The sequence below is a fragment of the Chrysochloris asiatica genome, unplaced genomic scaffold, assembly GCF_000296735.1.
Source record: "Chrysochloris asiatica unplaced genomic scaffold, ChrAsi1.0 scaffold00207, whole genome shotgun sequence".
Classification (NCBI taxonomy): Eukaryota; Metazoa; Chordata; class Mammalia; order Afrosoricida; family Chrysochloridae; genus Chrysochloris; species Chrysochloris asiatica.
Window position 1 is genome coordinate 2,482,887 of NW_006408725.1, and position 18,705 is coordinate 2,501,591.

The 18,705-nt window shown below is 39.2% G+C and overlaps 1 protein-coding gene across 1 annotated transcript in view; it reads right to left on the reverse strand.

The window, feature by feature from the left end:
- NME7 (NME/NM23 family member 7) overlaps window positions 1–18,705 on the reverse strand; it is a 212,392-nt gene that overhangs the window by 76,987 nt on the left and 116,700 nt on the right. The window contains exons 8-9 of the mRNA XM_006872652.1: window positions 6,587–6,637; window positions 5,345–5,409 (exon numbers count right to left, since the gene is read on the reverse strand). Of these exons, the coding sequence (XP_006872714.1) occupies window positions 5,345–5,409; window positions 6,587–6,637 (116 nt within the window). The remainder of the gene's footprint in view (window positions 1–5,344; window positions 5,410–6,586; window positions 6,638–18,705) is intronic.

Consider the following 18,705-nt stretch of genomic DNA (forward strand, 5'->3'; position numbering starts at 1 on the left):
TCTTCGGAAACCCTTTACAAGGTCACTATGGGTTGGAACTGACTCAACAGTACTTAACAACAACAACATGCTTGCATGATTAGCATGTAAAAACTCATTCTTATAAAGGCTGGATTCAAATTTAGTTAGAAAAATTTGTCATAGCCACCAGGAACTAAGACTTAATTTTTAAAAAATAGCTTCAGAATTTCCAATTTTATGTTCTCCCTTACTCTGTTTCTTTATTATTACCAGGACTGAAGATCACTGAGAAATTTTTGCCTGCATGAACAACATTCAAGATGGGAGGGTTTATCGTAATAGACAACATACTACTCTAGGGAAGAAATTCCGTTTCTATTCATTGTTTTATGCTATATTCATACAACTTTTTGTATTATTAACACAATAGAATAATAACAGAAGATACCATTTGTTATTTTGCAACTTGTGCTGGAAATGCTATAAGACACTTTGTTGTTGTTGTTTAGTGCTATAGAGTTGGTTCTGACTCACAGCGACCCTGTACAGGGTTTCCATGGAGCAGCTGGTGAACTTGAACTAATGACCTTGTGGTTCAAACTGATCTTGTAGTCCAGTACATTAACCCAATAAAATACCCAGTGCATGGGTATTTTCCTTAATCCATAAAATAACCTATTGAGGCATATGATAATATTTTCATTGCGTAAGTAAGGAAACTGAAGATACGAATGCTTGCAATCTGACCTAGAAAGTAGGTGACCCAGAAGTCAATTTTTTCTGACTCCAAATATAATGAGTGTGCTTGTCACTACACTACCAGGGCTCCCACCTATATTCAATTAATCATTTATTTAAAAAATTTTTTCCATTGAATACCTATTATGGCCAATCACTGTGCTAGGATGTAGGATAAATGAAGTTAATGTTAACTAAAATTTCCAAATTATTTTGCAAGTGGGCTTGGGTCACTTCTAGAAAGTTTTGGCTATTTCTATTCCTAGATTTGTTGTGGTTGTTAAGTGCCGTTGAGTCAGTTTCGACTCATAGCAACCCTGTATAGGAGCACCTGGTGGGTTTGAATATCCGACCTTGTGGTTTCCCATCCAGTGCTGATCCACAGCATCACACCAGAAGTCCATAAGATTCTTCAAGTATTATGGAATGAATTGTGTCCTCCCAAAACATTTGTAAATCCTAACTTGTATGCCTATGGTTATAATTCCATTTGGGAATGGATTGTCTTTGTTTTGTTAGTCAAACATGATTCATATAGGGCAAGTCTCTGGTTAACCTCTTTTGAAATATAAAACAAGATTAAACACTAGCTATCACACAGGACTCCTTGTGTGGTGCTGTAGGATCAGCACTGGACTGCTAACCACCAGGTCAGCAGTTCAAACCCACCAGCTGCTCTTTGAAAACCTTACATAGGGTCGCTATGAGTTAGAATTGACTCCACAGCCCTTAACAGAACAGCAAGCAGTGGGGTAAGACAGATACAAGACATCTGGAGATTTCCAAGGAACCAGGAAGCAGAAGCTAAAAAGACAAGGACTTTCCTCAGAGCAGGGGAATCTTTTTACTGTCAAAATTTATAACATCATTCATGGGCCCATCAAAATGATCAACTTAAAAATTAGCCTGCAGTATCTGGCCAAACATTTAATGAATTCACCCTTATTGGAGCCTTGGTATGGCGCTATGGATTAAAGCACTGGACCGCAAGGTCGGTTTGAACCACAAGGTGGTAGTTCAAACTCATCAGCTGTTCCTTGGAAATCCTACACAGGGTTGCTATGAGTCAGAACCAACTTGATGGCACTTAATAAAAACAACAATAGGAAGAGCCTAAACTTTCTTGAAGAGACAGTTGGTAGAATTATGGATGTTGCTAGAGATATAGATATTAAAAGTGTTTCTGGTGAGGCTTCAAAAATAAAATGACAAATATGTGACAGGACAATGGAGGAAGGGTGATATTTTTTATGCAGTGGCAAAGAACTTGTTTGAATTATGGTAAAATGTTTAGTGGAAGTAAAATGGACACTGAGAATCCCCAAGGTGTTAATGGAGTTTTTAGCCTGACCAAAGCAAAACAGGGAAGAAGGCCTAAAGGCACATTCTACCATCCTAATACAATTGTTTTCTCTTAAAGTAATTCTTCTTATATCAGCAGTCAAACCCTACCCTGAGGACTATCTCAGGAAGGTCTGTTGCAGGAATGTTAGCAAACTAACCATATATCTTTTATGGCCACTGATAACCAGCACCTGCCAAGATTAAAGGTGCCAAGACAGTTTGGCTAGGATAATCAACAGGACCTTGAATAAACAAACAACAGAGAATTCCTGAAGTCCCTTGGTGTGCCCCCCCCCCCCCCACACACACACAATACCCAAAATCCCTATAAAATCCCCCATCCCTTTTCCTTGGGGAGAGAGACCTGGAGAATTTTCACTGAGTATCGATACTCAATTTCCTGAGTATCGATACTCAATATCATTACTCAATAATCCTGTCTCTGAATACTGGCTCTATCAGCAGCAGATGATAACTGTTTTTCCTATAATAGGAGGTAGAACGTGTAAGTGATGAATGTGGATATGTGGCTGATGAAATTTCTCAGAAAAATCTTAAAGGGGTCCTTGTCATTTATAGTAAAATGTGAGTGGAAAGAGATGGACTTGAAAATGAACAGCACAAAATGACAACAGAACTTAAAGATTTAGAAAATTCTGTTGTACAAACTAAGGACAAGTTTCTTAAACTGTTCACCAAGGATGTGTCTATACAATCTTTTGTTAAAGAGAGTAAGCCTTTAACTGTTGAATCTAACCACTGCAGAAAACCCATCAGTTTAGACTGAAAGGATTAGACAGGATGAGAGGAAAGAAACTTGTCTGCCTTTTAGAATTCTATAGACAGGAATCAGGTCAAAGGAGCTACATCTACTGTCCTGAAAGAAATGTAAAGGACTATTCCTTGGGCAATTCCTAGGTCAGTAGAAATGCTGAAAGGAGCATGGGAAGGAGGGTTTCAAAGAGCTGGATCATGGCCAACTCGATTCCAGAGTGTGGGGATGCTATTCACAAATGTCAGGGGCATGGAGTTGATATCCAAAGCTGAGGGGTGGGGCTTCCAGGACCAAGCAGGTAGACTTGCCACTCAGATGAATTAGGAGAGCAGAACGGGGCTACCCAAAGTCCAGGGAGTCAAGTTGCCATTCCAGAGGGCCTGGAAGGTGGAACTTAAGCCTAAGACCAAGGGGCTAACACCTAGAGTCTGGAGGGCAGGTCCACTGCTTAGATGGTCTCAGAGAACAGAGAATTATTTTCAAACCTTGAAAGCTAATGTCACTTCTTCTGCTGGATTTTGAATTTGCTTGGTGTTTGTTATCCCTCCATTCCTTCCAATTTCTTTCATTTGTAATGGAAATGTCTACTTTGTGCCTGTTTTACCATGGTACTTTGGAAGTAGGTAACTTGTATTTAAGATTCACAGGTTAACAGATGAAGAGGAATTTTGTTCCAGGATGAAATACACCTAAAGTTTCATCCATATTTAATTTAGATGATTCAGAAGATAAGATTTTGGATTTCGAGTTGATTTAAGACTTTTGAGATGATGTGACAGGGTGAATGGGTTTTGTATGTGGGAAGTTCATGACATTGGGGGTCCAGTGCAACAACAGTGAGTGAAATGTTATGGATTGCTTTGTGTACCCCCTAAATATGTGTTGTAAATCTTAACCTCTATATCCCATTGTCTTAATTATGCTAATGAGATAGAATTAATATAGGATATGTTTAGAGTCAATGTCTTTTTGCTTTGACATTTTACTTTTTATTGTGAATTGGGTGAAGGTTTGCAAAGTAGATCAGTTTTCCATTTAACAATTCATACATAGTTTGTTTCATGTCACTGATTGCAACTCCCATAACATAACAACACTTATCCATTTCTCCTTCCTCCCCAAACCTGAAATTTGTCTTTGGGTAAATGCTGCCCTTTTGAGCTCAAATGGCTGATCATTCTAAAGTGTGAGTACCTCAGTAGTGTTGTGCCATTATTTCCCTTACAGATCTGTCTATTGTAGGATGAAAAACTGAGCCAAGGGGCTGAGTTAAGAATGACTTAACTCAGACCTGAAGGATGACTGAAGGTCATAGTCTTGAATCAATCTCTTTTGAAATAGAAAAAGAGATTAAACATTAGCTACCAAGAACAGATGGGATAAAGTAGCCAAGAAACCAGGAAGCAGAAGCTGAAAGGCAAGGAAAGACCTTATTCCAGAGTCAACAGAGAGAGAAAACCTTCCCCTCAAGCCAGTGCTCTGAACTCATGTATCTAATATCCTTAACTGTGAACAAATAAATTTCTATTGGTTAAAGCCATTCACTTGTGGTATTTCTGTTATAGCAGTACTAGATAACTAAGACAGTCAAGTTTTGCCTGATGACTCTGCAAACCAGTTGATATTTCTAGTCTTTTTTTGTTTGTTTATGGATATTCCAATCAATCTGAGACACAGAAAAGAACCTCAATTAGTGTTCTACCCTAGTTCATAAATTTTGGGTGACAATTAAGACTTCATAGAAATCAATAGCAGTTCCCACTTCAGAAAAAGTGGGCATAAATGATATTGGTTAAATAATCAACTCAAGAAATGAATATTTTAATATTTAAATAGTAAAATAGTAAAACTTGTTCACCTTCAAGTATTGTATAAACCAAATTGTTGATCGGACATCTACAATGATAGGGTATCCAGTTTGTTGTCCAATGCATCCATGAGTACAGGACAAAGGTACGGCCTGTCTACAGAAGAGGATGTGTATGGTTCCTTTAATGAAGGGTTTACTAGAAATGTGCTAACAGAGCACTTGAAATAAGCGTTGGTTCTAGAGATCCAGGGAAGCGACTGCCAAAACAGGGGCTAAACTATGCTCACTCCAAAGACAGTCGTAAGGGAAAGCCTAGAAGCCAGCACAAGGTACTGGAGAAGGAAAAGATAAGACACATTCTCTTCTTTCTCACTCAGAAATCCAGAAGAGAGAATACTCCCTATAAACGTTAAACTTTCTTTGATGTTACTTCTATAAAGACTACATTTTATTTTTGTCTTTACATGTTTTGCAACTAAAGTTTCAGGATTTCTATAAATTTTTATTATACATTTGACTATTAACTCTCTCAGAGGAAGATTATCTGAGTAAAATCACATAAAACCATTTTTTGATTCTAAAGAGGTTGAGTTCAATAAATATTACTTTAGTGGGATGAATTAAAGAGTGTACAGAGAAAATTCAATACAAAATATGTAAATTCTCTTTTTAAAAATTTCTTAATAAGTCACTCAATTATTCATTGCAAAACTTACCATCTGCATAGCTGAGGTATCAAAATTTGCTTCTCGGATGGCCATCAGGATTTTTCCTAGTAGTCCTGTAAAACATAAAACACAAGAGTGCAAAAATACAATATTTCTAAGGCATTGTAATTTCTTAGAAATGTACATTTATATACATCAATGTACTTTCCCTTATATTCTATATGAAAGAATCACATTTTTTTTTTTCCTTCTGGAAAAACAAAATTTCTTTTACTCACTTAAGACACTTAATATTAAATGCTTCAAGACTATCAGCAATGGCTCAAGAACAGTGCAAAACACTTTTAAGATGTTCTTTTTGCCAATAGGATCCCTGAAGTCTAGTAAGCTAGTGAACATGAAAATCAAATAATTAAAAATGGTTTAACAACATGAGAAATATAATTAATGTCAGTGAATTGCACATGTGAAGAATGTTGAAAAGGCAGTTTGTTACACGTATCTTGACCACACAAAAATAAATCTAACAATGTTGTTGTTATGTTTCATTGAGTCAGTTCTGACTCATAGAGACCCTGTATAGGGTTTCTGAGGAGTGGCTGGTGGGTTTGGAACGCAGACCTTTCAAGTGGCAGTCCAATGCTTATCCTACAGTACCACACCAGAACTCCAATAGCATTACAAAAACAATGCCAAAGCACTAGATACAGAAGTCTAAAAGGGGAAGTCAAAGAAGAAAAGTCAAATTAATACTAAAGAAGTGAACAGAAATTTCAAAGGGAACTAAGAACACGAAAAAGCTTGCAGATAGTTGGGTTAATAAAAGGGCAGTAATACAAGAAGAGAGAAGGTAAAAACTGGAAAATGTAAGCATGTACAAATGAAATAAGAAAAAAGCTGAAAGAGAAAAAACAGTTAAATACAAACTGATAAAGAAACTGGTTTTCATCCCAGAGGTGAATTAGTTTCATAATGGGGTCTGTAGACTCTGGAGGTATGGGACTGATTTTGAGATCATCAGTTTCCTATACAAATCTTCTATACCAAGTGACATGATAGCATGCTGCAGATACAAAGGTTTCTCACAACTTGAAAGAGGAAGAAGTAGCGAGATGCTGAATCACCACATTAGAACAGACTCACACCTAGCAGAGCAGTCTGCATCAAAGTCATACTGAGCTTGCTGATTTCATTTTGGCAAACAATATCTTTTGTTGTATTTTTGTTGTTTACTTAAATATTAAAGGTTTTATAGTTTAGTTTGTAATCCATTTGTAAATGGCCCATTACTTTTACCAGGACTTTCATGTGATCCTTTCACATTCTGACGTAAAATAACCACTAAAAGAGAATAAATTAAAATGATATTCAGAGGGTGAAATTAGTGAACCACAAAAAGACAAATATTATATGAGATTATTGTTGTAAAAAGTCAAGAAAAGGCTATCTTGGTAAAAGAAGCATTCTATCACGGTTACCAGGGATGGGAAGGAAGGAAAAATTCTTCACTGGTGGTGGTGGTGGTGGTGGTTGTGTTCTGTCAAGTCGGTTCCGACTCATAGAGACCCTGTATAGGGTTTCTGAGACTGTAAATCTCTGTTGTTGTTGTGAAATGCCATCGATTCAGTTATGACTCATAGTGACCATTATAGAGGGTTTCCAAGGAGCAACTGATGGGTTTGAACCACCAACTTTTGGTTAGCTGTCCAGCACCATACCAGGACTCATCTTTCTCCCATGGAGCAACTGGTAGATTTGAACAACTGACCTACCGTTAGCAGCTTAGTTCATAATCCATTATGCTACCAGGACGTCTGGATAGAGAGTTGTTGTTGTTAGGTACCATCAAGTTGGTACTGACTCATAGCAACCCTATACACAACAGAACGAAACACTGCCCGGTCCTGGGCCAACCTCACAATTGTTGCCATACTTGAACCCATTGATGCTGCCATTTTGCTAGTCCATCTCACTGGGGAGTCTGCCTCTTTTTCTCTAACCTTACCAAACATGATATCCTTCTCCAGCGACTGGTCCCTCCTGACAATGTCCGAAGCATGAGAGATGAAGTTTGGCCATTCTGGCCTCCAAGGAGCACTCTGGCTACACTTCTTCCAACACAGATAGATCTGTTGGTTCTTTTGGCAGTCCATGGCACTTTCAATATTCTCCTCCAACATCATAACTCAAAGGCATCAATTCTTCTACAGTCTTCCTGATTCACTGTCCAGCTTTCGCATGCATATGAGGTTATTGAAAATACCATGGCTTGGGTCACGTGCACCTCAGTCCTCAAGCCGATATCTTTGCTCTTCAACACTTTAAAAAGGTCTTGTGCAGCAGATTTGCCTAATGCAATATGTTGTTTGATTTCTTGACTGCTGTTTCCATGAGTGTTGATGGTTGATTCAAGAAGAATGAAGTCCTTGACAACTTCAATCTTTTCTCCATTGATAAGAATGTTGTTTATTGGTCCAGTGGTGAGGAACTTTGTTTTCCTTACATTGAGATGCAATCCATACCGAAAGATGTGGTCTTTGATCATCATCAGTAAGTATTTTAAGGGTATTGTTGTTGGTATGTGCCACAGAATCGGTTCCTACTCATAGCAATCCTGTACAGGGTTTCTGACGCTGTAAATCTATTTACAGGAGCAGAAAGCCTCATCTTATTTGGATGATGGGAAAGGAATTATACAACAAGAGGGAGGTTAGCACAGAAAAGATGAATAGAGGTAATACATGGAAGGATTGCAATCATTGTAATGATGCAAAGTGTATGATTTGTTGGATGTGGGACTGATGATCTGTTCTGTAAACCTTCACTCTATTCACACACACACACACAGACACACACACACAATGATATTCAGAGGAAAGAGAAACATACGATCAAAACAATCAAAGGGAAATTAATAGAACACAAATAGCAAAATGATAGCTGTCAAAGCTTGCATTGGTATGTTAACAGAAGAAAAGTTCCCATACAAAAAAGTAAGAAATTTCAGATGGTTTAAAAAAAAAAAAAAAAGAGCTTGACTACAGAAGAAACTAACTTTAAATATAATGACACAAGTAAGTGGATTTAAAATTGGTAAATTGAAAGTTAATGGATGAAAAACGATATACCATAAAAGATAAACAGTAAGCATGACACTGTTGGTTATATTCATTTCAGAAAAAGTAGAATTCAAACAAAAGTTTATCAGAGATAAAGTTCCAAGAGGCATGGGGAGATAGTACTTTAGGCTAAAATTTAGGGGAAAATGAATATCCATGTGGAAAAAGGAGTACTGAGCAAAATGTACAGAGATGTAAAGAGAGCACGGTCCTCTGGAGAAAAGTAAAATATTTTCATTTCACTGAATAACAGGTGGAAGGGAAATAAGGCAGGAGAGGAAATGGGGAGAGGAGGGATCAGAAGTCATATGACTGCGGGATTTACAAACCATACAAAGAGGTTTGCATTTTATCCTTTAAATCAGAATTCCTCAGGGTTTTTGGTCTTATGGATCCTTAATCACTATCTGCTTCTGCTTTAATCTATTGAAATTTGTTGTTTGGGTTCAAATATATTTTGATGGTATTATGAATTGAATTGTGTCTCCCAAAAAGATATGTTGAAGTCCTGACCCTTGTACCAGTATAAATAAGACCTTGTTTGGAAATGGGATCTTTATTTGATGATAATATCATTAAATTTACATGGGATCATGCCAGAGTAAGTCCCTGTAATGAGCTTGAGTACGAGTCAAAAAGCTTGGCAATCGAAACCTACTCAGAGGTGCTTCAGAAGATCAAACCAAAAAGAAAAAAAATCACTGCCCTTGAGGCAATTCTGACTTAGACAGCTTCTGGAAGGTCACAGCATTGAAAACCCTATGGATCAGTTCTACTCTTCACACATGGGGTCACCATGAATTTAAATCAACTGAACAGCAACTAACAACAACATCAGAGTAGGGTGGATCCTAATCCTTTATGAATGATGTCTTACATAGAGAATAGATATAGAAACATACACAGGGGGAAGATGCCATGTGAAAATGAATCTGCAAGCTAAGGAACACTGAGGATTGTGAAGAAGTCAGCAGAAGCTAAGAGGCATGAAACAGTTCCTCTTCAGAGACATCAGAGGAAATTCAACCTGGCTGATTTTGGACTTCTTGTCTCCAACATTGTGAGAAAATAAACTTGCTGTTTAAAATCACTCACTGTCACATTTCGTTATTGAGGTCCTACAAAATTAAGAGACTTGAAAACTAGAAGTGTATTTTAATGGCCTTCATAAATATTTGTGGATATTCTTTTTTACTTGACAAGTAAAAGATATGCTGCAACATACAATCTACAGGCATTTTGAATGAATTCTACCCAAGTCGGATTTGTAACATAACACATAATAATTTGGTAACTATCAGTTCACTGCGTTATGCAGTTTCCAAATGCTGAAACACTTCATTATACCATATAAAAAATTGATTTCATTATTAACACCATCAATCTATTCAGAAAAATCTTTAAATATTGTGACACCACCAAGTTCAAGGTGATAAGTGTCATTTTTCAATATTCCAAATCTAATTTTCTTTTGCAAAGCTTAGATTTTATCTTTGGCACACCTACTGTCCATTGCTGTCTGTAAAATGACAAAATTGTTAATTTGTAAGAAAACATCTGCCAAATACCTAGGTCTGAGTAAACACAGAGTTTGTCAGTCATTCCTCTAAGTAGAAATGGTATTTCATGAGAAAAGTATCTAGTTAAGTTCACAACTCAAAACAAGTAGACAACTGATTTTCCTTAAGATAACCATTATCTTTTAGTAAGGATTAAAACTGCATTATGTGTTGTTGTTGTTAAGTGCCGTCAAGTCGGCTCCGACCCATAGCGACCCTGTACAGGGTTTCCGAGGGTGTAAATCTTTACGGGAGTAGAAAGCCTCATCTTTCTCCCGCGGAGCGGCTGGTAGTTTCGAACCACTGACCTTAAGGTTCGCAGCCCGATTCGTAACCACTACGCTACCAGAGCTCCTTCAACAACAATATGGACTTAAGTCCCAGTAAGCCCTAAAAGATGAAGTACAAATTGTGACCCAGGAAGAAGTATGCTACACTCTAAAAGAATTGCTTGATTTTAGAGTGTAGCATAATACGTACAAACAGAAACCTGACAAATATGTATAGGAATAGCTATTAAGGATGTGAGATAATTGTGCAAGGAACACTGGGTTGGATATGGGCCCACTAAGCACAGATTCTTCATTCAATGTAACAGCTCAAGTTTAGGAGAGGTTCTAATAGTTTATTTGGTTGGTTCACTGAAGCATGGATTGCACAGCTGCATACAATAGATCACGTTGAAGTTCCAGACCTGTCTTGGTAGTCTGTAGAGGAATACAAAGGCTTTAGGAAATCGGTATGTTAGAGTGGATTTATCAGGATAAATCCAAAAACCGACACACGGAGTATCAAGAGAACATACCTTTTACCACAACAGCAAGAAACAAATTTGTGAAGGCTACCCCAGCCTCTTTGAATACTGCTACATGATGTAAGCCATATTTGACAGTGGAAACAACCCTAATTGCATTAAGATTCCTACAAGAGAATATCAGAAAGATGTTTACCTGTGCTTTATTGACTACACAAAGGCTTTTGATTGTGTGGATCATGACAAGCTATGGATAACATTGTGAAGTATGAGTATTCCAGAACACTTAATTGTGCTCATAAGGAATCTGTATCTGGACCAAGAGGCAGTTGTTCGAACAGAACATGGAAACACTGAATGGTTTAAAATTAAGAAAGGTGTGTGACAGGGTTGTATTCTTTGACCATACTTATTCAACCTGTATGCTGACCAAATCATCTGAGAAGCTGGGTTATATGAAGAAAAACATGGCATTAGGATTGGAGGAAGACTCATTAATAACCTGTGATATGTAGATGATATAACCTTGCTTGCTGAAAGTGAAGAGGACTTAAAACATTTACTGATGAAGATCAAAGAACACATCCTTCGGTATGGATTACAACTCAACATAAAGAAAACAAAAATCCTCACCACTGGACCAATAAACAACATTCTTATCAATAGAGAAAAGATTGAAGTTGTCAAGGACTTCATTCTTCTTGGATCAACTATCAACACTCAGGGAAGCAGCAGTCAAGAAATCAAACAATGTATTGCATTAGGAAAATCTGCTGCACAAGACCTTTTTAAAGTGTTGAAGAGCAAAGATGTCAGCTTGAGGACTAAGGTGCGCCTGACTCAAGCCATGGTATTTTCAATAATCTCATATGCATGTGAAAGCTGGACAGTGAATAAGGAAGACCGTAGAGTTGACACATTTGAATTATGGTGTTGGAGGAGAATATTGAAAGCGTCATGGTCTGCCAAAAGAACAAACAGATCCGTGTTGGAAGAAGTGCAGCCAGAGTGCTCCTTGAAGGCCAGGATGGCCAAACTTTGTCTGTCATACTTCTGACAGATTATCAGGAGGGACCAGTCACTGGAGAAGGATATCATGTTTGGTAGGGTGGAGGGCCAGAGAAAAAGAAGACCCCCAAAATGAGATGGATTGGCCAGGTGGCAGCATCGATGGACTTAAGCTTGGCAACAATAGTGAGGCTGGCCCAGAATATCGGGAAGTGTTTCATTCTGCTATGCACAGGGTCACTATGAGTCAGTACTGACTTGATGGCACCTAACAACAACAACCCCAGCGTCCTTGAATACTGCTATATTATGTAAGCCATATTTGACAGTGGAAACTACCCTAATTGCATTAAGATTCCTAACCACAGATTGGATCGCTTGGTGGTAGGGACCAAGTAGCAGTACTTACTCCACAAAGACAAGGTGGGCGTAGTTACCATAATGGAGAGCAGAATAAAAGTAGTAATCAGATTAGTCTGACTTGTGTGGACTTACGGCTTTGACTTAATTAGGCAGGGTGTCCCTAGGAGGGAAATAGATGAAAAATCTACTAAATATTTATTTGCATAAGAGGAAAATTTCTAGCTCAAGTGAATGGCAGTCTAACTTGAATCATCATAATAGAGAGACATGGTCTTTCAATCAATTCCCAGACTTGACCCAGTTTATAGACCAATAACCCCTTGAATGAAGAGGTGGCTAGGTCCCAATGAGGAGGGACCCTACTATACTGCCAGCTATTATCCTTCTTCCAGCCTTCCCCAAAGTCATAAGAGTGGCTGTTCATTGGGGAAAAGAAAATCATCATACATTTGGGGGATTACTGGATACTGGCTCTGAATGATATTAATTCCAGGAGACCCAAAATATCACTGTGGTCCACCAGTCAGAATGGGCGAATATGGAGGTCAAGTTGTTAATGGAGTCTTACCTAAGGTTTGTCTCACTGTGGGTCTAGTGAGACAGTGGGTCCACTCATCTTGTAGTGATTTTACCCAGTTCCCAAATGCATAATGGAATAGACATACTGAGCAACTGGCAGAACTCCACACTGGATCCATGAAAGGTGGAATAAGGGCTATTATGGTTACAAAATCCACAATGAAATAACTAGAACTACCTTTATCTAGGAAAACCATAAACCAAAAGAAATACCACATTTCCAGAGGGATTGTAGAGATTAGTGCTGTAATCAAGGATTTAAAGGAAGCAGGGGTGATGATTCTCAACACATCCCCATTTAACTTGCCTTATCTGGCCTGTGCAAAAAATAGATGGATCTTGGAGAATGACAGTGGATTATCATAAACTTAACCAGGTGGTGACTCCCATTGCAGCTGCTGTTCCAGATGTTGTTTCATTGCTTAAATTAATACATCTCTTGGTATGCAGCTATTGATTTGGCCAATGCCTTCTTCTAAATTCCAGTTTCTAAGGATTGCCAGAAGCAATTTGCCTTCAGTTGACAAGACCATGTCCTACCTCAGAGGTACATCAACTTCCTAATGCTACGTCATAATTTAGACTGAAGGGAGCTTGGTCGTGTTTCCCTGCTACAGGATATCACACTGGTCCATTATATTGATGACATTATGCTAATTGAACCTAGTGAAGAAGAAGTACCAACTACTTCAGACTTATCGGTAAGACATCTGTGTGCTAGAGGGTAGGAAATTAACCCAACAAAATTTCAGGCACCTTCCACCTCTGTGAAATTTCTAGGGGTCCAGTGGTGTGTGGTGTGTAGAGATGTTCCTACTAACGTGAAGGATAAGTCACTGCATCTGGTCTTTGCCACAACTGAAAAAGAGGCACGCTTGGTGGGCCTCAAGATTTTGGAGACAACATAGCCCCCATTTGGGTGTGCTATTCCAGCTTATTTGTCAAGTGACTCAAAAGCTACTAGCTTTGAGTGGGTCCCATAAGAGAACCTCTGCAACAGGTTCAGGCTGCTGTGCAGGCCACTCTGCCATTTACTTGGACCATATGATCGAGTAGATATAATGGTCCTTGAAATGTCAGTGGCAGATAGAGAGGTAGTTTAGAGTCTTTGTCAGGTCCCTATCGGTGAATCATGGCAAAGTCCCTTAGGAATTTTTTTTAGAGTTTTTATGGTGAATTGAGTGACAGTTTATATGGGGGAATATCAGTTTTACACTCATCCTATCATATTCATTTCATTGCAATGATTACAACCCCCTCCATGCTTCATCATTCAACAGTATTTGCTTCTATTCTCTCTGGGGTTTTTTGTTTTGTTTTGGTCCCTGAGGATTCTGGAGCTAAGACCTGCCATCCTTTGTAGATGACAACTCTCTTTTCGAGAAACAGCTTTCGACTTTTAGTGGGCCTTAGTAGAGACTGAATGCCTAACCCTGGGCCAAGTCAGCATGTGACCATAGCTCCCCATTATGAACTGGGTATTGTCATAAAGTGGGGCATTCATGGCAGCACTCCATCCTTAAATGGAAGTGATATGTACAAAACCAGTCTCAAGTAGGATCTGAAGGCATAAGTAAGTTGAAAGAGGAAGTTGTCTAAATACCTATGGTCTCCACTCCTGTCACATTACCTTACCTTTAGTCAGAAGGGACCTTGGTCTGCACTTATGACCTCATAGGAAGTTCCTTATAATCAGTTGACTTTGGAAGAGAAAGCTCATGCTTAGTTTACAGATAGTTCTGCACAATATGCAGCACCACAGCCCCTTTCTGGGACTTTCCTGAAGGACAGTGGTAAAGGGAAATCTTCCCAATGGGCAGAACTTCGAGCAGTGCACCTGGTTTTTCATTTTACATGGAAGGAGAAATGGCCAGATGTGGGACTGTATACTGATTCATGGGCTGTGGCCAATCATTTGGCTGGATGGTCAAGGTATTGGAAAGAACATGATTGAAAAATTGGTGACAAGGTGTAGGGGAGAGGTATGTAGCTAGAACTCTATGAATGGGCCAAAATATTAAGATATTGCAACACATGTGAACACAAACCACAGTTTTACCTCAGCAGAGGAGGATTTTAACAACCAAGTGGACAGGATGACATGATCTGTGGCAACTAATCATGCTCTTTCTCCAGCCACTCTGCCGTTGCCCAATGGGCTTATGAACAAAGGGGCTGTGGTGGCAGGGATGGAGATTATGCAAGAACTCAGCAGCATGGAATTCCACTCACCAAGGCTGTTTTGGCAACAGTCACTGCTGAGTGCCTAATCTGCCAGCAGCAGAAACAACAACAAGTACCAGAAATGGGACCATTCCTTGGGAAGATTAGTCAACAATCTGTGGCAGGTGAATTACATTGAACCACTTCCATCATGGAAAGGGCAGCATTTTGTTGTTACTGGAATAGACATTTACACTGCAGATGGATTTCCCTGCCTTGCATGCAAGGCTTCTTCCAAAACTACCATCTGTGGACTTTGTTGTTGTTGTTGTTGTCAGGTGCCATCAAGTCGGAACCGACTCATAGTGACCCCATGCACAGCAGAATGAAACAATGTCCGATCCTGGGCCAACCTCACTACTGCTGCCACATTTGATGCCATCAATGATGCCACCTGGCTGATCCATCTCATTGAGGGTCTTCCTCTTTTTCTCTGGCCCTCCATCTTACCCAGCAAGACATCCTTCTCCAGTGACTGTTTCCTCCTGACAATATGTCCCAAGTATGAGAGACAGAGCTTAGCCGTCCTGGCCCCCAAGGAGCACTCTGGCTGCACTTCTTACAAAACAAATCTATTGGTTCTTTTGGCAGTCCATGGCACTTTTAGTATATAAGGTATAGAAATAGTTTTGTTGTTGTTGTTGTTAGGTACCATGGAGCCGGTACCAACTCATAGTGACCCTATGCACAACAGAATGAAAACACTGCCTGGTCCTGTGGACTTACAGGATGCTTATCCACTATTATGGCATCCCATACAGTGTCATCTCAGATTAAGGGACCCACTTCACAGTAAATGAAGACCAGCATGGGTTTATGCTCAGGGATTTCACTAGTTTTGCCATATTCCTCAGCACCCTGAAGCAGCATGTTTGAGTGAATGACGGGATGACCTTCGAAAGACACAATCACAGTACCAGCTACGTGGCTGGCTATACCCTTCAGGGTTGGAGCAAGGTTCTCCAGAAGGTTGTATATGCTTTAAACTAGAGTCCAATATATGGTGCTGCTTCACAGGTCTAGGAACCAAGGGGTGGGAATGGGAGGAGCACGGCTCACTATTACTCCAAGTGACCCACTTGCAAATTTCTTGCTTCATGGTCCTTGCGACCCTATTCTCTTTGGGTCTGGAGGTTTTTGTGCTCCAGGAAGGAATACTCCCATTTGAAGACACTGCACTGATTACATTGAACTAGAAGTTTAAAATGCCCCTTGGCCATTTTGTGCTCCTCATGCCTCTTGATCAACAGGCAAAGAAGGGAGTTACTGCATTGGGTGGTGTGACTGATCTTGATTATAAATGGGAAATTGGATTGACATTACATAATGGAGATAAAGAAGAAAATGTGTGGAATTCAAGAGAGTCCTTAGGACATATTTTAGTACTAGTATGTCTTATCATTATAGTCAGTGGTAGACTATAGCAACCCAATTCCAATATAACTATTAATAGCCTAGACTCTTCAGGAATGGAGGTGTGGATCATACCACCAGGCAAAGAACCACCACCAGCTGAGGTGCTTACTGAGGGTACAGGGAATATGGAATAGTTATTAGAAGAAGGTAATTCTAAATACGAGCTATGGCCACAAGACCAGTTGCAGAAATGAAGATTATTATTATTATGAATATACACATATTTTTTTTCTTAGGTTTTTTTTTTTGGGGGGGGGGAGTATGTGTGCATCAAATACTTTTGCTTTGTTCACTTGTAACAAGCAAATTTTTAGATTCAACAGTTCCTGCATCTCCAAGAACCAGAAGCCAGCCATCTGACCTGCTGATTGTGGCTTTCTAAAACCTCATGAGTTGAGAGAAGCCCCTAGCCACTGGATCCACAGATTTGTGAGTTATCAGCCTCAGTAACTGTGAGGAAGACTTCTTTGAGATAACTCTCTCTGCTTATATATATGTGCACACGTGTTGACCATTGGTGGTACAGAAGGTTTAGTGTTAGAATACTAACTGAAAAGCCAGTAATTTGTACCTACCAGTTGTTCTGTGGCCCCCAAAAATGATACATATGCTTCCCAAAAAATTTACCACCTCAGAAACACTATGGAGCAGTTCTGTTTTATTCTACAAAGTTAAAATGAGTAAAAATTAAATCGATAGCAGAGGGTTTTTAGTTTTATAAGAGTACATAAAAAATTATCTGTACTCCAGTTATATTAAAGCACTCGCCCACATCCACGACTAAGGACAACATGGAACATGCATGTGAAATGATTCTGTTGAACAGACAAGTAATAATGGATTATGTGGCAAATCATTTGAAAATCAGCCATGGCTATGCCTATGAAATCATCCACGAAAGACGGATTTTGAAAAGTTTATGTGAGATTGGTACCAAAACAACTCAAGGAGCAGCATACACAGAGCACTTAGACTTCCACAAACAAAATTTGGACCAATACTTGAAGAAAGGTAAAAGTTTCTTTAAAAAATTAGTCACTGGTAATGAGACAAAGATTCACCACAAGTCTGAGAATTAACGGCAGCATATGGAATGGAAACATCCCCAATCACTGACCAAGAAAAAGTTCAAAAGTCAACCATCAGGCTTGATAATCAGAATTCAACTAGAGGAAGATGAAAAATAAAAGAAAACAATTTTTGATAAAGGAAACAAGGATAAATTGCTACAATTTGATGAACTTAACCTATACTCATGGAGCTAGTAACTCTACATACCAACAGAGAGATAAAGAGTCTTCACATCAAGTATCAATGCTATCCCCTCTGTACACAGGGCAGATAGAGACGGGCAACTTAGACATTGGCTACTCAAAATGAGGGGGTGATAAAGGCACAAAATGACTGGTGTACAAAGTTTCAAGGAGGAATTCAGTTTAATAGTGTGTGGTGAAAAAAGAGTCCCCAATGAATAGTTTTCATCTTGTCTAGATGGGTCTGGTAAAAAGATGGGTATAAGATTCTTATGATTCAATAGTGAGTAATTGTTATCATGACTAATTGCAATTGTCACAATTGTAAAGGTGGAAGTTTTGTAACAAAAATAGGGAAGTACTTAATCTTATAGTCCAGAAACAGAGGACCCTAGGACCATCAAGGGAAAAGAGCACAAGCAGAATGCGAGACATTATCCAGAGAAGCAGCAACACCAGAGATGGGGACATGTAGAGAGGGATCAGCTGAGGACTCTAGATTCATGGGAACAAAGAGACTGAGAGCTGGTGGCCAGGAAGCAAACTTGCAGAATGTGCCTTTCGGTGGTGTAATTATTATATATGCATGAGTGTTTTAAAAAAAAGAGCTAAAATGAATAGAAATACTGTTAGCTGATGGTACATGGAGGGGATTATAATGATTGTAATGAAACAAAGTATATGATTTGTTAAATGTGAAACTGATGATCTGCCCTGTAAACTTTCAATCAATCCACAATAAAAACCTTGAAAAAAAAAAATTAGAATGAATGAGCAGATACTACAAGAACAAGCAAGTTGCTCGCCCAGAAGACATCAAGACAAGTGGTTGGGTCCCCTCAGAGCAAACAGCCTTCCAAGACTAAGACTCAGTGGGAATACATACTCTGGTGACCACGTTCGTCTCTGATAAGGGGAAGTGAGAGAAAAACAGCAATGAAGTGGCGATCTAAATCCAACCATGTTCAATAGACTCCTGTGAACCCGGGTGAAGACCTGGTTGGCCAGCAGTGTGGCAAGACCTGGGGACTCATGGGCCCAGAGTCAGTGACACAGCCACAGAGGACTAGAGTGGAGAGTGAATTATCCAGCTGATAAGAAAGGGCATATGCACAAGAACACCCACACTTGCAGA